We start from the raw sequence: 25163 nt of genomic DNA on the forward strand, positions 1-25163 counted from the left end.
TAACAAACTTTAAGAGAATATCTTCTAATTTCAAAATTATAATTCATTTACTGACATAAAGATAATACTTTCAGCACCACTGCAAGTTGGTTGAAAAAATATATATATATGGTTTAGAACATTTCCCTCCATCTTAACATAGAACATTGGCTGGAAAACAGAGCAGAACATGAACAAGAAAACTAAAGATGTGTTTATATAACAAAATGCCATCAGTGTTTATTATGGCAGATTATAGAAAGAAGGTTTAATTTTTGTGTGTGCAATTAGGCACTGACTGAGGCATTTAGACACCATTGATTATAAAGTGCATTAAGTATAAATTTTGACCCCCCTCAAAGGAATAATTCAACAAAACCCAGGTTTCTTTCTTGGAATCAATCAGCCCAAAAACACGCATAGATGAACACTTATTAAATACTAGTAACAGTCTTTTATTACTTATACTTCTGCAATAGTAATAGCAACATATTATATCACATTTTATCCAAGGACTCCAAAGTTATTGTATCGAGCAATTGGTGTTGGAAGCTCAAGATTCCACAGCATACTTAGTTACGGCACAGGAAATAGATTCCCAGCAATAGGCCCAAAGTAATGGTTCAAAGAGACAAGCCTACATTTCTTGTGGTTTGTAATTTTCTGAATTTCCAAATTTGCCACTTGTATCCTACCATACCTACAACATTGACTCCAGGTAAAAATGAACAATTTTTCTTTTTTTTATAGTTCAACAGTCCATCATTGAAAAGCACATGGTGGAATGTCAGAAGTGGCTTTTCAATAATATAACTTTATACATTATTGATTCATAGAGGAGAACATTTTACACTGGAATGACATACATATATATGTAAAATACGATGGAGCCATATCTTTGAGCACACATACATTTAACACAAAAGCAAAAGTGCACCAATTCACTGAAGGTCAGACTTTCAGTCTTTTTAAAAGAACAAAGCTTTCTGCTTCCTTTCTGTTTCTATTTTTAAGACAGAGGGTTTAACTCTATCTTAGAGTTTAACTGAAAGACCCAAGTTGATGTAGTTTAAAACGAGTTTCTGTGGAATACATGAACATGCCAGGCCCCCTGGAGTGGGGCTACAGGCCAGTGTGAGAAGTCCACTACATGAGAGGAAGGGGCCCCTGAGCTGCTCTGTTTTTGACTCAGGGCATGAAGCACAGCTCTTCTTGGTCAGGGACCCAGCATGGGCATTCTGGGCATTTTCTTTCTTCTAGGAATTTCCAACACTATTTGAAAAGCAATTTCTTTTTGGACAATATGATTAAGCTTTCTATCTTTCAGTCTAATATAAAACTAAGTTAGCTCTTCCTGTGTCCTTCTTTACTTCGGAGGAGATGCAATATACGTTCATTTTTGGTTAGTTCTGCTGGAAGTTCATTGGCCTGAAAGAAGATAAGATAGGTATGAGTGAGTTCCCACAGTTGGTGTGGTTTCAGGGACTCCAAAGAGGGGCCCCTGACCCACACTTGCTCCTCCACTGATGAAAAACCCCACTGGACTCAGTCTTTTGTATCAAGGCATTAAAGGTTTTCTTTAGATATATTTAAATATAAATATCACCAGTTACTTTCTTATCTCATTGTTAGTTATTTTTCTTTTTAAAATTTTTTGGAGTATAGTTGATTTACAATGTTGTGTTAGTTTCAGGGGTACAGCACAGTGATTCAGATACACACACACACACACACACACACACACACACACATACACACAAACACATATACATATATTCTTTTTCATGTTCTTTTCCATTATGGTTTATTACAAGATATTGAATATGGTTCCCCGTGCTATACAGTAGGATCTTATTGTTTATTTATTTTATATATGGTAGTTTATATTTGCTAATCCCAAACTCCTAATTTTTTTTTTTCTTGCGGTACGCGGGCCTTTCACTGCTGTGGCCTCTCCCATTGCGGAGCACAGGCTCCGGATGCGCAGGCTCAGCGGCCATGGCTCACGGGCCCAGCCGCTCCACGGCATGTGGGATCCTCCCAGACCGGGGCACGAACCCGTGGCCCCTGCATTGGCAGGCGGACTCTCAACCACTGCGCCACCAGGGAAGCCCCCCAAACTCCTAATTTATCCTTCCCTCCCTTTCTCCTTTAGTAACCATAAGTTTGTTTTCTATGTCTGTGAGTCTGTTTCTGTTTTATTAATAAGTTCATTTGTATCATATTTCAGATTTGACCTATAAGTGATATCATGTGATATTTGTCTTTTAGAGTTTTCTATCTAGCCATATCCATTACTAGGCTATAATCTCCAGGAGGCCGGGGTCCATATCTTATTAATCACTGTATCCTCATTTCTAGCACAATGCCTAGCTTATCTAGTATGTTGTCAACAAATAGATTTGATAACCTGTTTGTTTATTATATAAGGCAGTCTCTCTGCTAGGGACTTGAGACTCATCTTTTGATGAGAAGGCAGAGTTAGGAAACATCCAGAGCATAAGACACGTGGGGAAGAAAGCTTCAGTGGCCCGACACCCCACCTGATCCAGCCTCACTCTATGTCCTTTCTTTTCACAGTGCTGCTGAGACACATTCCCTAAGTGTTTACTTTGTGAGCGAGTCCCTATCTTAAGAAATAGACATTATAGGGCAATGGTTCCCAAACTTTTTAGTCTCAAGACTTCTGTACACTCTTAAAAATTATTGAGGACCCCAAAGAGCTTTTGTTTTTAACTAATCAAAAATGAAGGGCCTCCCTGGTGGCGCAGTGGTTGAGAGTCCGCCTGCCGATGCAGGGGATACGGGTTCGTGCCCCGGTCTGGGAGGATCCCACATGCCGCGGAGAGGCTGGGCCCGTGAGCCATGGCCGCTGGGGCTGCGCATCCGGAGCCTGTGCTCCGCAACGGGAGAGGCCACAACAGTGAGAGGCCCGCATACCGCAAAAAGAAAAAAAAAAAAAAAGAAAAAAAATTAAGTATATTTATTAATTCATTAAAAATAATAAACCCATTGCAGGTTAACATAAATAACATATTTATGAAAAAGAACTAAATTTTCAAAAACAGAAAAGTTAGAAGTGTAGCACTGTTAACAGTTTTGCATATTTCTTCACTGTGTAGCTTAAAAGAAGATAACTGGATTCTTATATCTGCTTCTGTATCCAATCAATTATCTTAAAGCTAAATTGCCACGTGGAATTTGAAACCACATCAATGAATTTTTCTACTCTGTTGCATTAAAATCCATAGGTCTATCTATCTGCAGATGGATTTTTTACCTATGCATGTTTGTAACATCATGTACCGGCCATTTAGAAAATAGTAGCTCACTGAGTTATACAGATCTCCCAAATGTTGACACATTTCATTATACAATCCTCAAAGCTCACATCATTCATTAATATTATCACTGATTCATCAGAAAAGCTACAGGTATCAGGAAGCTGTCAGGCTCATGTGATGGATACAAGCCCGTTCTTTCAAGGAAAAGTGGAGATCCCCCCAAAAAGTGCCTGGCTCCCATTCAAACAATGGCACAAGTGCTTTCCCTGAGACAACCATGTGCTTCAGCCTACAGCAGAAGTGCTTGGTGCAAACTTCGAATTTTGTTACATAGTAAAAAGACATACAGCAAGGGTCAAGGTTTCATAAAATTAAAATTGTTTACTGCTTCATCAAAGACATTCTTAGGTAAAACTGGTATTTTTATAAAATAATCTACAACGTGTAAAATGAATTAGAGGTTTGTAAAATCATTTGCCACTACAGTTTGTGACCCTGCTTTGATGTGTGTTAAGGTGCCAACAGTTTCATCTGCCATTGCCTTTGCACCATTACGGCAAATGTCAGCACAGTGAAAAAGGGCAAATAGCATCTCTGTATTATTAAGAATATTGTTTCAACATATTAGAACCCTTGAAAGGGTTTTGAGGACACCCCAAGGGTCCACCGACCACACTTTGAGAACAGTTGTTACAGATGAATAAAAGGATGTTCTTGGGAATTCAGGGGAGAGGCAATTAAAGGGTAGAAAGGCAACCAAATCAGGGAGAGAACTTGGATGTAGTTTTTTTTTTCCCCTGCAGTTAAACCTGGAACCCCAGCTGCTTTAGCTGAAACCCTGATCTTAGGTGAAGCTCCTGCAATACCTACCTTCTAGGCTGGATCCTGCTCTCTGACCCCCACCTACTGGCTGGGACCTCACTTGCTGGGAATGATGAGTTTGCCACGGTGGTCTGCTGTGCAGCATGTCCTGCAGCTGCACTCCTGCCCACCCAAAGGACCCTTGATGCTGGTGCTGGACTGACTCTAACAAGAGGTGCTATTCGATGCTGCCTTAGACCAGAGACCCCTCTGTGGGGTTAATTCTGGTATTAGCTTAGTTCCTGCAGGAGCAGATGTTGTACAGGCCTAATGCCTGGGGCTAAGAATAATGCTCCTGGAGAATGGACCTGAGCACCATCCAGTCAGAGTACCCTCAGGAAGAACTAAGTGTTTTGCATCCGTTACTGGTCCTTGGTGACAGGCTGGCAGGTAGCCAGAGGATCCTCTACAGTCAGGGAGAGGAGTGGATCTAAGAAGCTGTACCTCTGTCTACAAGCTTGTTAAGTTACAGTGTGTGTGACCATCTCCATGAATGTCCATATCCATTACCATTAAAATAGGCTTTATACTCTCAAATTGTGTTGTTTCAGTCAATCACATCACTGTTCTGTGTGTCATCCACATAGTTTTAAAAACCTGGTCTCACTCCTCCTCTCTCAGGAGGGTCCCCACTGAATTCTCAAGTTGCTCAGGTAATGATGGCTAGTGCCCAGGCTAGCCCCTAAAGGCCATCTTATTCATTATGGAGCAGGACCATAGGTCCATCCTCATGACCCACAGCATCACACCACTCTCTGTCCCTACTGCTCCTGGGAGAAGATGTGTTCTGAGTCCTCAGTTGGGAGTATCAGGAACATAGGATCCCCACACCCATGGGGATGGCTACGGTGTGGGGAGAGGTACTGGGCCATTGGTTACCCTCTCCTCTGGCATCTGCCCCAGAGCAGAAGTCCTGGAGCCCCTAGAGCAGAAGGGTGCTTCTGTACTAGCTGAAAAGTGACTCTCTCCAGGAAGCCTTCAATAGCATTCTTCACTTCCTGCTGACAGCCCTTGTCACTGTGTGTTGCAATTGCTTGTTTAATTATCTTTATTCCCCAGTAAACTCTGAGCCCCATGAAGACAGACACTATGTGAATCTCTTTCACTATTATCTTCCCATAGACAATGGTCACAGCACAGTGCATGGCATCTAGCAGGCACTCAATAAGTGTTTGTGGGATGAATGAATAAAGGTCAAGGATACCCCCTCAAGAGTCCTGAGTGGCTGCTGGAATCCCAACACCCTTGCTTCTGGAGCTGCCTCTGAAGAGCCTGGCTTCTACAGGCTGCCTGGAGTGCAGGCGGGCAGCTTCCTGGAAGCTACTCCCGGCTCTCCAAGGGCTTCTGTAGGATGAAACTCCAACACAGGCAGCTACACAGACACTCCAAAGACCAGCATTTTGGTCACTGGAAATTCCCCATAACCATTATTGCTGAGATTCCACAAGACACACAAGGAATTGCATCTTTCAGTTTCTATGTAAAGAAACTGCCTTAATTCAGTACTGGGTGGCTTAGCAATGAAGACTGATCTTTTTAGGACATCTGTGTCCAAGGTGCAAAGATAAGAGAGCAATTGTGATTTCAGCGGGCTCATCACACAGCCAGACCAGCTAATGGAAAACAAACCCATGTATCTCAGGAAGAAATAAACAGAAATGTTGTCTTCAAGCAGTTCAATGGTAGGAACATGGGAAGTAATAATTCCACGTGCTAAGTGGAATGAGAAAAAGCGGCTCTTGGCATGTTGTCTAATTGCACTTCTTAATAGTTTCTTTTAAAAATATCATGAAGGGCTTCCCCGGTGGCGCAGTGGTTGAGAGTCCGCCTGCCGATGCAGGGGACATGGGTTCGTGCCCCGGTCCGGGAAGATCCCACATGCCGCGGAGCGGCTGGGCCCGTGAGCCATGGCCTCTGAACCTGCACGTCCGGAGCCTGTGCTCCACAACGGGAGAGGCCACAACAGTGAGAGGCCCGCGTACAGCAAAAAATAAAAAATAAATAAAATAAATAAAAATAAAAATATCATGAAATGTTATATGATTTTGGTTTTATTGTTAATAAAATCTAACACAGTAATAGATGCTTATAAAAATTCAAACACTATCTAAGTATAAAGCGAAAGTTGCTTTTCATACTCTCCCCTGTTAATAAGTCCCCACCATACTTTCTCCTTCAAAAGTCAGTAGTTTCAGTGTGCTTCCTCTAGACCTTTCCTAGGCTACTATCCCACCCCCAGTCTCTACATGTGACTGCTTATGCAGCTCTTGAGTAGGAGGAAATACAATGACAGTCATTTTTTACTGGGCATCCTCCCACCTCCAAGTTTGGCTTAATTGAAAACTAAGAAAATTTTTGAGCTATAAAAAAATATGGGTTGGTTTTGCTCAACTATACTTCAATTTAAAAAAATATGGGGGCTTCCCTGGTGGCGCAGTGGTTGAGAGTCCGCCTGATGCAGGGGACGCAGGTTCATGCCCCGGTCCGGGAAGATCCCACATGCCGCGGAGCGGCTGGGCCCGCTGAGCCTGCATGTCCGGAGCCTGTGCTCCGCAACGGGAGAGGCCACAACAGTGAGAGGCCCGCGTACAGCAAAAAAAAAAAAAAAAAAAAAAAAAAAAAATGGGTTGTTTTTGGAACTGTGGGGCAAAGTCCTGTTAACAATATAAAAAGCAACATCTTCCCCATGAGGTCACCAAATAGAGCACAGGCAGTTCTCAAGGTACCAGTATCCAACTCACGGAGGATGGTGATTAAACTACCGGAACTTTGACATTTTTAGGACACTTCTCTGATGATAGAATACTTATAACCTTACTCCCCACAACCACTGCCCCCTACCCCTGCTCCACTGTTAGCTGAAAATCACTGATAATATAGGGGTTTTAGTATAATCCTCTGGGTCCAAATGTACTGCTCACTCATCACCTATAATGACAACATTTTATGCCCTTACTATGCCCAAGGATGAGGATAGTGACTGGAGCCAGAGATGCTGTCTTGGCTTCAGTAGACGCCACCTTATCTCTTTGCACAGGCGCCCGATGGAGGGAAAAGATGACTAAGACGGTACCTTGTTTCTCAGGGCTGGGTCTGCCCCTGCTTCCAGGAGCAGCGCGACTGCCTTAATATTTCCGCTGAGCACTGCCACGTGGAGTGCCGAGGTCCCATTCTAGGAGAAAAGGACAGTGTGTGTCAGGAGAGAGCTCACAGCCATCAGCACTCGGCCTGATGAGACTGTAATGCTAGAGCCTTGCTCATCCTTATCTTCCCTTTTCAAAGTCACATCAGCACCTAGTACAGTGTCCTCAGGGACACTGTGTACGGTCAGTGTAAATATTGCCAATAACCTTTTGCAAGTGAAATAAGGCATCTGCCCAGCATGTACATGACTTCATGCTCACTTGGTCTGTTGTAGAGGCATCAGAACTTGCTGTGGGAAAAACAACAATGCTACGTCAAACTTTTTTTTTTCTTAAGGTCTTTGTGCTTTTGGTGAGCACACTTCTGCAAGGCTGGAGGAATAGCCTGCTCACCTATGGGCCGAGTTGTCAACCCAGCTGTACACACTCCACATGCACAGGTGGGCAGGAGAGCGACTGGGAGCTACATGGCTTAAGAGTAAGAGTAGGTGCGTTGAGGACCACCCCCGACCCCAGCCCTGAGTTGGAGCATTTCTGTGTACTGAGGGGTCTAGTGGATAGGTTGCTGACATTTTATGGAATTTACTGCAAATATTTATTGACATAAGGAAGCAGCTATGTGCAGCATGTAGCTGGGTTCTGGGAGGGGAAAAGAGAATATAACAAACCCAATATAAGAACGATGAGCAGTCACAAGACATCTGCTCTAGAGGGTACATATGTCTGTGAATAGTACTTAAATGCAAGCTTAGTTTTCAAATTAACTACTTCATATATATACGTAAAACACTTTCTGATCTTGTAGGCATGTTAAATATCATACCCAGAGAAAAACTCCAGCAAAGTAGCCATTTATCCTGTTTGCTTTACCATGTTTGCCATGTGCAGCAATACACTAATCTGGTAATATTTCACCTATCAAAATCTTAACCAACTTATCAGTGTTGCCAAAGTGCAGTGTGGCTAAGAATAAAAAACCAAGCCTAAAAAGAGCTGTCTGCAACACGACTAGTTACTGCAAAGTCCATTTCTGAAGCTAGTTTCTTTTATTCATAGAGAATTCTTTTTCACAGACTGTTTATTCTTACTTTCCAAACAATTTTTACAAGGACAAAGTACAGATTTTTTGACTCGCAAGCTCATGGAAGATTAGAATTAGCTCACTGGGGCAAGAGAGAACGGCATACCAACAGCAGCTCCGTATCAGCTGACAGCAACAATGGAGCCTAAACACATAAAGATCAGACAGAAGGCATCCAAAGGGCAAGTAGACTTCAGATACATCAATAAATCCAAAAAAGTGCTAAACTACTGTCCCAAGTTTAGAACAGGTTTGGTGTCCTCTATTTAACAAAACACTAGAGTCTATACCAGGAGTCAGCAAACTACAGCCCGCAGGACAAATCTAGCTCCCCGCTCCCCCTGCCCCGCCTGTTTTTCTACATCCTGATGAGCTCAGCATTTTAAAATTTAAAAAAGAAGACTATTTTGTGACACATAAAAATATAAAATTTTAGAAACACAACATCCATAAATAAAGTCTGATTGGATGCAGCCAAACTTTTTGCTGTTGCCGTATTTTCTATGGCTGCTTGCTTTCTACAATGGCTGAGTGGAGCGGTTCCAACACAGACTGTATGGCCCACAAAGACTAAAATATTTGTACCTGGTCCTTTATTGAAAAAGACTGCCAACCTCTGGTAGATACTCTAGTTGAGGAATATTTTAATCCAAAATGATTACAACTTAAAAAAGGAGTTTTGGTTCTCTGTTTTCTGGAAGACACAGCCCTCCAGAATGACACATTCTCTGACGTGTCCAGATGTTTGAGGCTTTTTTCATTCCACCTAAGGTAACAATGTGGTTCTTTGCCCCAGATAATGAAGAGAAGGAATGTGAGTTCCTATCTCTCATGTTTTCTGGGACACAAATCATGTGTTTCATTTGTGGAGGATTTCACAAATCTTCCAATGATATATCAATATGGGTGATTTCCAATTTAGCAATTTCAGTACTATTGTTTAATTTTTTTTCCCCCTAGAAAACTAGGTACCTACAGACTCCGGTTCACTCTTCTTATTACCTTCCCATTTCTACCAGTGCCCAGGAATCTCTAACATGGATAAGTTGTAGGCATATCCTCTCAGTAATACAACTAACCATGCAAATGGTACCCAGATTCGACTGCAGTCCCCAGTGTGGACTTCTTAAATTTCTAACCTCTCTCTTTTACAGGTTGGTAAAATTTTCTCTGTAGGTCTTACCTTCAAAATACCGAGGGTGGGTGAGAATTTCAGCAACTCTTTTATAACATCATTATACCCTTTGTTGGCTGCTTTCAGTAATGCTGTTGTACCATCCTTTACAGAGAGAGGAAAAGAAAAGTTGATTATTAACATATGTGTGTGTTGGATAATAATGAAATGTTGGTTGAGAACTGGGAATGTGCTTGTCAGAAGGAGGCAAAATGTGTAAACTAAAGCAGAGGCCTGCAGTGTCTCTTAATCTAAAATCATTTTAGAGCATATTAAACAGTTAATTCTGCGTGAAAGAATACCAGACAAAATATGTGACTTATTACATTATCTTCAAACCCTGCCATCTGGGAATTCATGGTCTTCTAGTCCCTTAGAATATTGGGTACAGGAACAAGGGGAATTTCAGGAGAATATTTTTAGAACATAGATGGACTAAAGAGGCATTCTCTGCAATTCATGACTTAGAAATTAATTGTTGAACTGTTTTTTTTTTTAAAGTTTTTTTCACTGTGCGGCTTGTGGGATCTTAGTTTCCTGCCAAGGATTGAACCTGTGCCCTCGGCAGTAAAAGTGCAGAGTCCTCACCACTGGACCGCCAGGGAATTCCCAGTTGAACTGTTTTTAATGATTTAAATAATTGTTGAACTGTATCTACCGTTTTAAAATTTTAAATTGCTTTTCTTTTTGCCTTCCTGTGTATACAGCCTTGCTCTAGTCTGTCCTGGGTACCTGCCTGCCTGTGGTAGTGGTGATGGGGGGAAGAGTAGGAAGGGGATAGATTGAAATCTGTTAAAAAAGAATGCAAAGACAAGTTTAAAAATTAATATTAAGCTCTGTCATCCTCTTCTGGCCTGAGAAGAGATTTTCCAATTCCCCCTTTCTCCTACTTTCACGCATCAATTTCTGTGTTTGGAGGATTTTGCTCACAGAGTTCTCCTGTAGTAAAGGAAACACCCCAGGCTGCTCTAAAGGTTTAGGTGGAATCAGGAGGAAGATGAGAATAGAGGATTTTTCCTTTCTGACTTCAGAGATTGTGGGAAGGAAAAAAGAGAGGGGAGAGAGGACAGAGAAGTGGTCGGGAATGTGTCTTTTGGTTTCCCCCTTTGTGGGCTCAGACTTGGGAGAGTGGAGGTGGGTCACACAGGCAAGGGTAATATTAAGGGCAAAAAGGCCACATACTGTAAAAAAAAGAAAAAAAAAAGAAAAAAGAAAAAAATGAAGTGACCCCAACGGAGGCTAAGTGGAGGCCGATGGGGGATGTGGTGCGGGGGTCTGCAGCTCGGGGAGCCGGGGCACCGAGGACCCCAAACCACAGACCCCGCGAGCCAGCTGCACTGTGGCTTGGAGGCCAACAGGAGGCGCAGCGTCAGGCAGACCAGCAGCCTCTGGGGGACACATCCCCAAGGGCAGCCGAGGCCTGAGTCTCCTACCTGGTCCTCCCGGGTCATCCAGAGGTCAGCCCAGGTGGAGGAGGATCTCAAGAAATTCAACACTTTCCCCTTAGAGGGACTGAGCAGCAGTTGCTAGGTTTCAACTGATTCAGAACTTTCCCTTGTTTTCCTGCTGAAGAGCAGGAGGAGGTTGGGAGAAAACCCCAGTGAGGAAGAGACAGAATAAAGCTGCGTCTCCTCCGCACGTTTCGGCTGAGTTAAACTCGGAGGTCAAGGCTTCAAAGGAAGGCGTCCCCATCCGAGCCCGCGCACGCGGCCGTCCTCGCACTCACGTGGCGGGCGGCGTCTCGGTCGGCTCCGCGCAGCAGCATCACCCGTACCACCTCGCTGTGGCCCATCTGCGACGCGATCCACAGCGGCGCTGTGCCGTCCTGCGGGGAGAGGACACAGCATCCACGGGATGGCGGGTTACGCCCCGGGGAGGGCTCCCAACGGCCCACGACGAGGGTGATTCTAACCCACGTAAGTAGGCTGGCATTTGGCAGTGCCCGGACTACTTGGGTAAGTGCCAGTATTCAAATCTTGGCTTATAAAAGCCATTGCACGGCAGGACCTTTCATGGCCGAGTGTGCTGCGGGGCTCCAGGGAACAGGCGTGGGAAGCGGCTGTGTTGCAGGCATACCAAGCAGAACCAAATTCGACAAACCCGGGGAGAAGCCAGCCTGTCCTTATTTTGCCCAGACTCTGCCTGCTTGCTTTACTGGTGGGTTCACACAACACACCCTGCTTCGTGGGGCCCCCTCATTCCTACAGGAGAGGGGGCGATTTCCTCTGAGGCCGGTCTGAGGGTCAGAAAGCTAAAGACATTGCTCCCACTCTGCTCTTGTGTCCAGCATCCCTCCAAGCCATGCCATTCTCAGGGACCGTAATTTTATGCAGGATGTGATACTGTGTCTTCAGGGGGCTGCTGCACAGTGCCCAGCTACAGCAGACTGATAGTTTTGGTAAAACTTGCTGTGTATTACGTGCCCAGTGACCCTTTTTCTGTGAACACTGGGCCATGAAGCTGAGGTATGTTGCTCCAGAGAAGAAGAGGTGAAACATCCAAGGGACAGAGAAGGAGCTGACAGGAAGGAGGGTGGTTCCTGCTGGACAGAAAGGAAACCAGAAAACCCTTCTAGTGCAGGAGGGAGGCACTAGAGAGGAATGGGAGAGGCAGGGTCATGAGCATCTATGTTTTCCTCCTGCTCTGGGTTGAATCTGGGTTGGGTAAACTAGGGTGCTAGAAACACCCAGATAAATTATAGTGAATTCCAGATAGGAAAGGATTTTCTCCCGTTCTTGGAATGAAACCCAGGAACACTGCAAGCCCCCTAAGGAGCTCTGCCCTTGGCTGGTGCCTCACAGGTAGAAGAGAAACGGCCGTGGAAGCCGTCTGGACCCATGTTGGACACGCCCCCAATACCCCGGGCCCACATCCCCCCAGGAGTCCCTACCTGCCTGCCTGCAGGAAATCAGAAGTGCTGGCTGAACAGCGGCCTGGAGTAAGCCTGGGTTGGGGAGATAAGGCCACGGGACGTCAGGGACATAGATGACGGCAGGGCCCACATATGGTGGACCAGCTGCGCCTTTGGGGACCAATGAAGGATGCTCAGGGACCAGGGAGGCTGACAAGCCAGCACAGGGAGCAGACACGAGCATCCCCACCCCAACTCCAATGCCAGGGTGATAGTCTGACCTCTGAGAACTTGGGTCACCTGGAGAGAAGGTCAGGAAGAGGGAGAACCCAGAACTGACTAACAACCTCAAATGCAGTTAAGGTAATGGGACCCAAAGAGACTGCCTTAGTCAGATAAGACTGAATTATTCATCAGTGGGACTGCGGGGTGAAGAGCAAGATGATTCAGGTACAGAAGCTAAAGTGTCACTTTCTGCTGGAGGATATCATTTCAGCTCCAGTGAACCACCTGCAGCAGGCACAGGGTCACTGCCCACTGCTGTCCTGGCAAAGGGACAGAGGACCAAGACCTTTGAGTGGGGTGATGGTAAATCAGGAGCCTAGAAGGATCTGGGGGAAATCCAGCTGGCTACAGCCCAGGGTTGTGGGCAGGGCCCCGGGAGGCCGGACAGAGGGTCTGGGCTCCACAAAGGATTTTCCTGGGCTCAGGTGCGGATGCACTTTCCCCTCCTGCCCGCTCTGGGTTCATCTGTTCTTTGTCATCGCCGCCAGAGGGCAGGCAAGGAAAGGCAGCCAGCAGGCTGTTCCCTGTGCTTTCCAAGGGTTTGGTTGTTTTTAGTTAAATTCTATTAATTGACACTAATATGTGGGAAAGTGCTGAGAGGTGCTATATTAGCAACAACTATTAATATCATAACAGCAATGTCTCTATATTTTATCAAATGTTATCACCTTAATTGCAATAGTCATAGTAGGTGGAAAAAGAAGTCACCACTTCCTGGTTGTGAGAACTTAGGGAAATCCCTCTGAGCCTCATTGTCCCCTTCTGCAAAAACATTAGCCTCACAGAGATACTTGTGAAGGAGAAAACATACAGAAATGTGCTAAGCACAAGGAGTGGCCAACAGATGCTTAGAAAATGGATCTGAATATTATTTATCATGAAAAACAGTAAGTAATTTAATTTGTACTTTTGTCTACAAAGCATTCCGTGTGCTTTATTTAATTTGATTCTCCCAGTTACCCTGTGAGATAACTGATAGAGCAGGTAGGAACGATTGGGAAAATGAGATTTGGGGAAAACCTGTGTATTTCCTTACTGGTGCTTACTTCTTCAAAGCTGATTTTTTTTTTTTTTCTTTTTTTTGCAGTACGCGGGTCTCTCACTGCTGTGGCCTCTCCCGTTGCGGAGCACAGGCTCCGGACGCACAGGCTCAGCGGCCTTGGCTCACGGGCCCAGCCGCTCCACGGCATGTGGGATCTTCCCAGAGTGGGGCACGAACCCGTGTCCCCTGCATTGGCAGGCAGACTCTCAACCACTGTGCCACCAGGGAAGCCCCAAAGCTGATTTTTGAACCCAGGAAGTTGAATGTGAATTAGAGAACTCTTGTCAGATCCAATTACTTATCAGTTGATTATCTAGTTTGTGAAGAGGAGAGGTTTTCCTCTTCCGTACACCTCAATTTCTGCTTTGTCATATATTTCCCTTCTATTACAATAGTCAGAATCTTCATTGTGATGATGCCTTCATAATAAAAATGAGGGCAATTAAGTCGATTTAGCTTCTTTTTTGTAGAGCTTTGGAGAGAATCGGAATAGGAAAAACGTCTGAAAATATTTATGTAAGTTTTTAAATACTTCTTGACAAAAATATACAGTTTTAAAGTATATTAAATCAAAGAAATTGTCATGAAGTAGACGTTACAATCTCAGCTGTACTTTTTTTGTTGAAGAAATAGAACATTTAGCTTGAAGAAGATGGGATTCACCTGGGTTATGACAGCTGTTGTTTACTATTTGTGTGCATGACAAGCGGAAAAAAATTTAGACTTATTTTGCATACCAAGTGGTACACTGGCTCAATGTAAGAAAGGAATGATAAGGAGGGCTGGTTAAAGACTAAATGAGCTGATGAGGTAGTAATGAGTTCCCCAGGCCTGGAGAGGTTTGACAGTGGCTGATTACCAATCAGCTTCTAGTACCTGATGGATGGTTAAATAGGGGAACTTTGCAGTTCCTTCCAGCTCTGTTATTCCCTCATTCCATTTGAGATAATATTTTCAAGTCTCCTCTAATATATTTTTATAGAGAGGTCACAGCATGAGATGGAGTATATGATGTGACTTGTATTAGAGACTAAATTTTATTTGGTCTTATTTAGGCTCCTAAAGATGATTTAGAAAAAAGAATTAAAACCATAAAGCCATTCTCTCCCATGGCAATAAGTGTATTAAGTGGCACTAGCTCTTTGCTTCTACTGCCTTCCAGTACCTATACTTAGACTACTTCACCTGCAGGCTTGAGCCAGACAGCAAGTGCTGGGGACCAATTCTATTCTAAGTTGGGGGTTCAAGAGATTATAAGGAACCTCATCAGTAACACAGGGGGTTCAATATGGAGACACCTTTGCTACCGGCCCTGGAGCCCATTTCTCAGTACTGGGTCCCTCTACTCTGTGTCCTTGGTCCAGCAAATGAATCTGTAAAAGATGTTACTAGATGCCTTCATTGCCCACACCCTGACCCATTCTCCCAGCCACAAGTGATCAGACTGAGGATGGGCAGGCCAGCCAGTCCACTGTGGCCTGGAGGGCAGGGATGAGCTGCGACAGTGACATGGCTACGCCGAGTCTGGGAGTCTGACCTGTAAACTTGGGGACCGCATACAAGATACGTAGGCAGAAGAAGCTGATCCAAATGAAAAGGAGTAGGGAGAGAGAATGAGAGGAAAGAAGGGACTTTGAGATGACAGAGACAACTTGGCTTATGAGGGAAAGAGAGCAGCCTTGATTTCTGATGGGTTTTCTATTCCAGGAAGGCCTGGATGGAATAGAAATGATAATACCATACCTAACATTTACTAGGTACTCGGTTTATACTGGCCACTGCATGAAGAGTTTTGCAGGGACTGTTTATTTTTTTAATTCTCACAGTATTCCTATAGCAAAGGTACCATCATTATCATGGTTTTACAGATGAAAAAAATGAGATTCAGGGAGAGAAAGCAATTTGTTCAAGGTCATACAGTTCATAAGCAAAACTGGGACTGTGTTTCATTTTCTTATCCATATCCCTGTAACTACCAAGTTGCCCACTTGCCCCATCCGCAGTCCCAGCCCCGAGACGTGGCTCTGGCTTCCTAGCTGGCTCTTAGAATCCTCCTGTCCTGCTCAGGAGCCCGGGCCCTGATTCGGAGCCTTGTTCCAGTTCCCAGTACTGATCACCATGCCCTGCAGCCTTCCAGGCCTTATGGGCGCTCTGCCCAGGCCACAGGGTGCCCTCTGGCGGTCAACATGGTTTTTCTGAGAGTAGAGGGCATGCAAGCAGCAGGGCCTCCCTACTGTGGTCCGCTCCCTTCTCGGAACCCTCAGGACACTGCACCCATCTGCTGACTCTATGTTGCCCGTTGCCCACCACTGGGTTGCCCTCCAAGCTTACAACCTGGGAGAAAGGATACTGTCTGGGTCCCAGCACCTCTGCATACAAGTCCAAACCAAGGCTTCTGATAGAGAAGGCACTTTATGAGATGGCGTTTTGGTCAGGCTTCAAAGAAATGCTGATTAGCATATTAAGAGGACTAGACAGAGGTGAGTGATGACAGGCCAACCTCAGCCCCAGGTAAACAGAGCCCGACCTTCGCCTCTCTATAAAAGCATCATGTTAGTGGGCTGCGTGAATTGAGTTAGGAAAAGTATATGTCAAAGCATTTTGTTGGTAGGAAAACAGACTAGCCATCTCAGCTAGTGATTAAAAAGGTTTGAGTCATATCAACTCTACTTGGTGAGGACACATAGAAAGAACTGAAAATGAGGTTTTAAATGACTGTGGATTTCAATTATGTCTGTGACTCTTGACCTCTTTATTCAGGACAGCTTAGAAGGGAAATTTTTCAAGTTTCAAAAGTAATTTAGTCTTTCCAGGGATAAAAAATTAAAAAGAAAGAAAGAAAAAAAAAGAAATTAGTCATTCCAAAATCTGCCTATGGCTTGCTTTATGCATATGATTCCTTCTACAAGAGTACTAAGAAGGTTTTCAGTTAGTTCTTCAGTGATAGAATTAGGAGGAAAAGTCATTTCTACTACCGTTCAGGTTCCCTGAAGCTCAGATCAAATGTTAGCTGAATAATTTCAGTGCAGCTTCATTCACATCCTGGCACAGTGTACCATAAAATGTCAGGACTCTTTGGAATGGCAAAGCAAAAATTAGAAATCAGATTTATCTAAAAATATTAAGAAATTAAACCAGGCAAATATCCTTGTCCTCATTTTGTAAATTCAAGAATTTTCTGACAATGATTCAATGTGTCAGCTGAGATTTCAGAATAAAATATTGGCTTCCAAATGTCCTACCTATATAACCGTCTACCACGTACAGGCCATTTTAATGGAAACTTTTAATTAGACTTTTTTTTTAACCTCTTCATAACTTGTGACAAAGTCAGCTGGGGTTGATATCACTTTTGCTGTATTCCTGACACTTCTTGTTTTCTTGGAATGGAATTAAACATGCAAAGTTTACTCTTTTACAGAAGACAGAACTTGGACTAGTCTGACCTGGCTAGATCACCTTTAACTATAAGCTTGTGGTAGTAAAAAGATTATGGTGTGAGGGTACAAAGGGGTTACTGCACTCTATGAAAAGGAAAAATTTCATCGCTTTCCCCCACTAAAGCAATTCTTATTTTATAAAACACCTCTCCCTAAATAACAATCTTTTCAGATCTGGACACTCACAATTCCAAACAGTTGCATTAGATGCAGTTGTTGGAAGGGCATGTCACTTGCTCCTTGACCCAAGGGTGGGCTCCTCCCGTTCCCAGGCTGGGTAGCCCACTTTGCCCAGGTTACCCTCACTCCTGAGGGATGAAATACAGCTGCGGTGTGTTGTGGCTACCACGGCGCTGATGGCTTACTCTTTAACTTCTTGGCTTTAATGCCATCACACGACTCAATTTAGGGTTAAATGGACATAATTCAGGCAACATTTGAAATATGATCTCTTATGTCAACTTGGTTTTTTACAAACAGTACCTTAGGCATACAAATAATGCATCTTTACAACCAGAGTTTTTGAAGTGCCAGATGTACAGAGAGACTTGACCATCTTGATAATCTCTCATTTCTAAATTCACAGTTATCCTCAATAATGGCCTCCAAATCAAACTTAAGCAATCTAAAATAAATTCCTTTCATTAATTTTCAAAAATGAAGACTCTGATTCAGAATCAATCAATGATTTCAAAATAAGAAGGACCAACAAGAAAATACTAAATTCCAATTCCCAAATGTCAACATTGGAAGGTATGGAAGTGCTGTTTTTTTCTAAAAGCATCCTTTCCCAGGAGTATTACTGGGGCCATCCAAACCTAAGAACATCTTTAAAATTCTAAAATTATGATCTTATATTCATAGCAGTGTCTGTCATGTGACAAGTGCTCAAGAAATACAGATTGAACATTGAATAAAACAACTATCAAAATTTGGGAACTTGAAGATATTATCAGGATCATTTTGTCCAGCCTTCTAATTTTCAGATAAAGTAACAGAGGTCCAGAGAGGTTCATTTACATGTTCAAAACCACACAGCTAGTTAGTGGCAGAGCTGGATCTACAACTCAGGATTCCTGACCTCCAATCCACTTTGCCCAAAGGCTCCTTCTTTTCTCAGATTCCTTATGCACTTGGATTTCTGAAGTCTGAAGAAGCCTGTGGCCAAGAGCTCAGGCCGACCTTAAGGTTCCTATAGCTATTCACTAACGAGCATACAGGTCTTCCCATATCAGGCCACATGACAGTGGGAATCTGCCTGCATGTCATTTACTGGTAAGTTATCAGCTTGACTTTTCCCTAGAAAACTACCTTTAAAGTAATGTTACCTTAATCTGAAATGTTTCGTTAAAAACAAATGGATTAGCGCAGAAATAGTTATGAGAGGCTAATTATAATTATAATAAATAATAATAAATATATAATATATAATTTTATATATTTTACAAATATATTATATAAATTATATATTTATAATTATATATATGTATATATTAATTATATATAATTATATTTATAATTATATAATTATATATTTATAAATATATAATGTATTATAATTTATAATAAATATAGAATAAATTATATAATTTGGATGGTTCTTTACCATTTATAAATGTGGCCTGTATTACCTTTTAGTCCTGTTCCTTTAAGTATCAGTTAATTGATTTGCCAGATAACAACTTCTTTTGGTAAATGAAGTCTCAATGGTGTTGTAATCATGAGAGATAAAGGTGCAGAACCCAGTAATAATTCCAAGAACATGGACTCCTCTTTGGCTCAGCACAAGAAGTGGTGGGTAAGAGATAAGGCAGCATATCAGCAGAGGGACTGAGCAACGGCAAGGCTACCTGACCCGCCTCTATTTACCTATGTCCCAGGCTAGCCTCTATTTACCTATGTCCCAGGCTAGCCTACTCTCCTGACCCCAGTACAGCCATCATTTATTTGAACAGGAGGTGGCAGAGTATGTACTTGACCTCAGACGCCAAACATCTGAATAGTGGCGTCAGCCTGATTTCCTAGGCTTTCGGGTGAGCCCAAGGCAAAGAACAGGGAAAACCCTAATCAAAGATGAACTTTTCCCCAGAGGCAAAAGGGTTTAGAGATGCCCAGTGCTGACTGGTTATCTTAGGCACGTGCTGCCACAGGCCCGCAGGCCCGCCCCCGCCTACCGCCCCATGCGCACGCGCAAACATTACCTGCCTCGGCTGGTTGACTTTTGCTCCTGAGGACAACAGTAATCGAATCACATCCAAATAACCACCTTGGGCAGCTAGGAAGAGTGCGGTGGCTCCATCCTGACAGATAGCAAATTGAAAGTGTTAACAAGTCATCTTTCACATTTATTATAAAAGAAATTAGATTTTTATTTCCTCCCCTCCCCCCTTTTAACATGTGTGGCGTTTTCTTCATTGAAGAACCATTCTAAAACATCACACTAAGTCAGGCTGAAAGGTAAAGTTTAAAGTAGACAGTTGTATAAGGATGAGTTACGACATATGTAATGACTGTTCACTCTATAAAATCTTGGTCATACAGCTTATGATACATCTAGTTGGAAAACTCAGGTTTTCCAGATAATCATCATTTTCCTCTGTCTGCATAGGTTTCTCATCAGCTGCCTTCTGCTTTTGTTGCATGATCTCAGAGTCCACCCTCTTGTATTTAGATTTTAAAAAACATACACATTTAATACAATTTTCCATTGCAATCCTTTTGTCACTAAGAGCTAAGTGTTCATTAAAAAACAAAAAACAAAATAAAATCTGTTAATAAAAAACAGGGCTTCCCTGGTGGCACAGTGGTTGAGAGTCTGCCTGCCGATGCAGGAGACACGGGTTCGTGCCCTGGTCCGGGAAGATCCCACATGCCGCGGAGCGGCTGGGCCCGTGAGCCATGGCCGCTGAGCCTGCGCGTCCAGAGCCTGTGCTCTGCAACGGGAGAGGCCACAACAGTGAGAGGCCCGCGTACCTCAAAAAAACAAAAAAACAAAACCCAAAAAACAAATCCCTCAAATCTATTTTGTGTGCTCTAATGAATTGGGAATGAAAAGTATCCTTTTAATTAGATATTCCCTACTCCTTTCTCTTTCGTGCTCCCTTATCCATGTTCTCCCAACATGCAGTTCCTCTAAGCTTTAAAACACAAGATGCTTCCAGAATACCCACCCTGGTAAGAATGTCCATGAATTCTCTCCGTGCCAGCCCAGCGGACGCCAACAATACTTATATACACAACTAAGCAGTCGTACATAAAAAGCCCAAAGCAAGTGCTTGTTTCCAATTTTCTTTAGTTTTCTTTTTAACTGGGCCTGTACATCTTTTGGGCATTTCTTTTTTCTTGAAGACGTATCATTGGTTAATTTCAGCAAGTACATCGGTCAGTCGAGAGCACACCTCCTGTCCAGGTGCTTACTTCACACAGACAGCATTCACAGGACAGAGTGAGCCTCATTACTTTCAGACCTAAGTGGAAAACTACTTAACCCAGCTAATTACCACCCCTCTCGGTCAGGAACACTAACCACAGGATCAAAGCACCTTCCCTACTAGTCCAACCAGGCAGAGGGTGCTGAATTTCCAGTGGGTGTCAGTTGAGCTGCCAGATTGCCCTCAACGCAATCATTAAAAAAGTAATCAGCCTGTACAGATTCTTTCTTTGTTTTTGGCCATGCCACTCGGCATGTGGGATCCTAGTTCCCTGACCAGGGATCAAACCTGCACCCCTGCAGTGGAAGCTCAGAGTCTTAACCACTGGACCGCCAGGGAAGCCTCAGCCTGTACAGATTTTTAAGCAAATGCTTGATATGGGGATACAATTTTCAGTTGTTCCTTACTGTGTTGCCACAGAAAGTCTTCCCTGCCCTTAGCAGCCGATAACTCTTAGGAATTTTCCAAGACGGATCTCCATGCATTGGATTTTTTTTTTTACTGTGCGTTACACATTTCTGTTCCTAGAAGTTTTCAAGAATCATTGACACTCCCTGCCCCCTGCCCTGTATTTCAACTGTTTTTAATGGAAACATTTATATTTGGACTGTTTAGGTAAGGGTAAAAGTCTTAATACAAAATGGAAGTTCTGGTGCATGAAATTTCTAGGTTACCTTATAACAGAGAGGAATTTACCATGGGAATGGGATCTCCCCAAACTCTACATTTCTAAAATTAAGTGTTGCTTCAAGGAGCCTTACGGAAGAATGTAATCTAACAGTACAAAATCTATACCCACAGTCAATTTGGGTTGCTGACTATTAATGGTAATGCTATGAAAATCATAACCCATTTTCCTTTTCCAAAGACAGGGGCTCTTCCTATTCAACCTGCACATACATATACTCATACACACTCTCAGATACAACTTCATTATATACAGTTGAAGAAATACAGAGCTGCAGACCCCTGTTTCTCAGATGTGGCCACATGTCAGAACCACCTGTTGCCCAAGCTGCCCTCAGAGAATCCAGTTTAGTTGGTCAGGGGTGGGCCCAGGAAGTGGAATTGTTTTTTAATGATCCCTGGTTCTAATGGACAGCCAGAGTTGAGAATCACTCCTTCAGACCACAGTCAAGTAGTTTAGTCATTGAACCAGGAATGCTACAGGTTCACAGAGTGGTAACAGATTTTGAAGTGCAAAGCCTAAGGCTACTTTCTATGGATTTCAAAGAGGCCGGTGATTTGTCAGAGGTATCTGTGTAAACTCTGGAAAGGGTGTTCAAGTGGAAAAGTTCACACTTACTCATCTCATTACACGTCTATGAAAGTATAGCACCCCTGGGCATAGGGCTCATGTCTAGTGGTACAATAACCTAAAATATGGTTCCTAGACAAATGGAAGCAGGAATTCTTCCACTCCTCACCATGAGTCTGTCAAGTCACTTTATCTCCCCATATTTTATTTTTTCCTCCAAAACCAGAATAACATTTGCCATAAATTCTACGGAATTAGAGTGACCATTAAAAATGCTTGGGTGGGGCTTCCCTGGTGGCGCAGTGGTTGAGAGTCTGCCTGCCGATGCAGGGGACACGGGTTCGTGCCCCGGTCCAGGAGGATCCCACATGCTGCAGAGCGGCTGGGCCCGTGAGCCATGGCCGCTGAGCCTGCGCGTCCGGAGCCTGTGCTCCACAACGGGAGAGGCCACAACAGTGAGAGGCCCGTGTACCGCAAAAAAAAAAAAAAAAAAAAAAAAATGCTTGGGTAATGTGCTAATTGTCAATTAGCTGCAAACAGACCCACACTGGCAGTGAATGCCTTTCAGGGTCAATGGCGTACATGTATTTCAGAGGTCTTCATTCAACCATCCTCACTTCTCTTCCAAATAACTTGATTTCTCCTTTTTTGTGTTCTTCCTCCCAAATAACTCTACAACAGGAGGACTTATGTTGGTTTTCAGCAAGTCCATACACTGGGCTTGTCATGTTACAAATAAGTATGTATCACATTATTTTTGAAGCTCTTAATTACATAGGTACATGAAATATATGTGCAAGAGATTTAAAAGGGCAGAGCAAAGATGGGTAAATAAGATTATGGGTTTCTACATAGAAAAAGTTCACCTGGTTTAACTCTATCTTTTTCCTTTGATGTCTCAGACGCCAATTCTTTTTTTTTTTTTTTACCCATATTCAAACTGTTCTTTATTCTGCCTAACATGCATTGATACAATTGTAAGCTGAAGGTCACCAAGGAATATTTTATTGGTTCTTCTGTTCTTTTTAGATCCATGAGATGATCAGACAAGAAATTCTGGAGCAAGTCCTCAACAGGGTTTTTACCGGAGGATCCTCCCCCATCACTCATTTCATAGGTATTGAACTTTGGAAGGGTGGATAAAGTTGTCAGGAACATTTTTATTTAAATGTCATAATGCTTTTGGTCCTGGAAAAAAAATTTAATGATACAGTAGATTGACATCTTTAATGACATCTTTGATTATGATGCCAGTAAAACATAAATGCATTTATATTGTCTATGGTTGTCAAGAAGGAAAGGAGCATATAACTAATGAGTGAAACTTCTATCTTGCATCAACTTTCTCTCTTTTTTGTTTTAATACTTCTCAGGTGAGTGCTGTCCTTCTACTATCACTCACTGACCTCCCATTCTCTTAACCCTTGACATTCTGACTTCAGTACTGGTCTCTTTGGTGACCTCTGAGTGTTTTGCTCTTTTAATACATATATCCTAATGCCTAAATCCACTGGTCATATCTTAATCACCAACTTTCTTAATTTCTCTATCATTCTACACTGTTTACAACTCCCCTGAAGTTCTCTGATAACTGTAATAATTTATATCAGATGCCACTTCTGGCATAGACTGCGACGCTATGTGTGATGAGGGAATGAGCAAGTGTCCTCCAAGAGCCCCCTTGAAACACACTCACATAAAGTTGGTCGTGAATGTTGGCTCCATGCTTCAGCAAGGTCTCCACCACCTTCATGTGCCCATACTGACTGGCGGCCAGCAGGGCAGTGCCCCCGTCCTGCGGTCATGAGAAGTATAAACGCGTTAGAAACAGTGAGAGCACACATCTTACCAGCAGATGCTCTTCACATGGTGAGAACTTTGGAAAAGAACTTCCCATACATAATAACAAACTCACTTTTCCTCTTTTATCTCTTTTACTTTTTCTTTATAATCATGACAGAGTTCATCTTAAGGGCATCATTATGTTGTATACTGGGGTGACTTGTTTGAGATATATTATAGCTATTTGCTAAGTTATTATAATTAATTTAGAAGTTTCTCATGTCAAATGCAGAATCATCTCTTTGCCTCTCAATAAAGGAAACAGAACAGGAAGTCTGTACCAATTGTATCTTGGAATCACCAGAATCATCTCCTGTGGTTTCACCAGAGACCCAACTGACAAACACTGGCTTCTCCCTGTGGGTCCACCCAGTTGTGGGTCTCTGAGATTAAGGTGTTTTTAGGGAGTAGACCTCTTGGGCCCCTGCCTTCACGGGACGAGATCTGCATGCACTGAAAGCGGGGATAACTGCAGCCTATTCCATGTGCTTCTCACTCTCCTGCTTTGCATTTTCCTTTGAACATGTGCCAATTTGTCCAGACCTCTTTTAAAATGTGGGCGCTAGGACTCAACAGAGCTCTGCAAAGTAGATGCGGCCTGATGGGACATTCCTTGGTTCCCTCTCCTCTACTTTTATCTCTGTGCCTAACTTAGAATTAGCTTTTACGCCAACCACACCAAATACTGACTCACTGAGTTTGTGGTCAACTGAAACCCTTTCTTTTTTTTTTTTTTGGCTGCGTTGGGTCTTCATTGCTGCGTGTGGGCTTTCTCCAGTTGCGGGGAGCGGGGCTACTCTTCGTTGCAGTGCGCTGGCTTCTCATTGCCGTGGCTTCTCTTGTTGTGGAGCACAGGCTCTAGGCACGCAGGCTTCAGTAGTTGCGGCATGCGGGCTCAGTACTTGTGGCTCGTGGGCTCTAGAGCGCAGGCTCAGTAGTTGTGGTGCACGGGCTTAGTTGCTCCGCGGCACGTGGGATCTTCCCGGACCAGGGCTCGAACCCATGTCCCCTGCATTGGCAGGCGGATTCTTAACCACAGCGCCACCAGGCAAGTCCGTTAAGCCCTTAATGGTTTTTCTCATGTGCTGGGCTGAGGCTTTCTCTTTTCCCATCTAGGATTGTTGTGTTGTTTCTTTGGCTCTGTGAATGGGTATGTGGACATTTGAGCCAACTGTAAACAATCGAAGAACGTGGAATGTGGTTCTAAAATACAAGTCATAGATATAAGATAGTGTGGTTTCTAAATTTGGGCATAGAGTGTTTATTCAAAATGGCTACCCTCGCAGCCCCACCCTCAGATTCAGTAGGTCTGGAGTGAGGCCCAGAAAGAGGCATTTGACCAGCCATGTGAGGTGACCAAGAGGTGCAGGAGGCAGGTGGGCCTCCTTTGAAGAAACACTGCTGCACATGGTCCTGCATTCACAGGTAGGCAAGGTGCTGGGGGATGCACATGGCTGAGTAAGGCTTCAGCAAGGGCCCGGCTATGTGGTGG

The 25163-nt window shown here is 43.4% G+C and overlaps 1 protein-coding gene across 7 annotated transcripts in view; it reads right to left on the reverse strand.

Annotated features, from left to right (window-relative positions):
* Nucleotides 1-410: 410 nt before the first annotated feature.
* ANKRD29 (ankyrin repeat domain 29) overlaps nucleotides 411-25163 on the reverse strand; it is a 44115-nt gene continuing 19362 nt past the window's right edge. For 5 of the 7 annotated variants that reach the window (XM_060119409.1, XM_060119406.1, XM_060119413.1 and 2 more), the window contains 6 exons: nucleotides 23526-23624; nucleotides 19342-19440; nucleotides 11249-11347; nucleotides 9532-9627; nucleotides 7198-7296; nucleotides 411-1407 (listed from right to left, as the gene is read on the reverse strand). In XM_060119409.1, the coding sequence (XP_059975392.1) occupies nucleotides 1324-1407; nucleotides 7198-7296; nucleotides 9532-9627; nucleotides 11249-11347; nucleotides 19342-19440; nucleotides 23526-23624 (576 nt within the window). In that variant the 3' untranslated portion in view covers nucleotides 411-1323. The remainder of the gene's footprint in view (nucleotides 1408-7197; nucleotides 7297-9531; nucleotides 9628-11248; nucleotides 11348-19341; nucleotides 19441-23525; nucleotides 23625-25163) is intronic. The other 2 variants (XM_060119407.1, XM_060119408.1) reach the window with 2 other exon arrangements.

The sequence above is a fragment of the Mesoplodon densirostris genome, chromosome 15, assembly GCF_025265405.1.
Source record: "Mesoplodon densirostris isolate mMesDen1 chromosome 15, mMesDen1 primary haplotype, whole genome shotgun sequence".
Taxonomy (NCBI): Eukaryota; Metazoa; Chordata; class Mammalia; order Artiodactyla; family Ziphiidae; genus Mesoplodon; species Mesoplodon densirostris.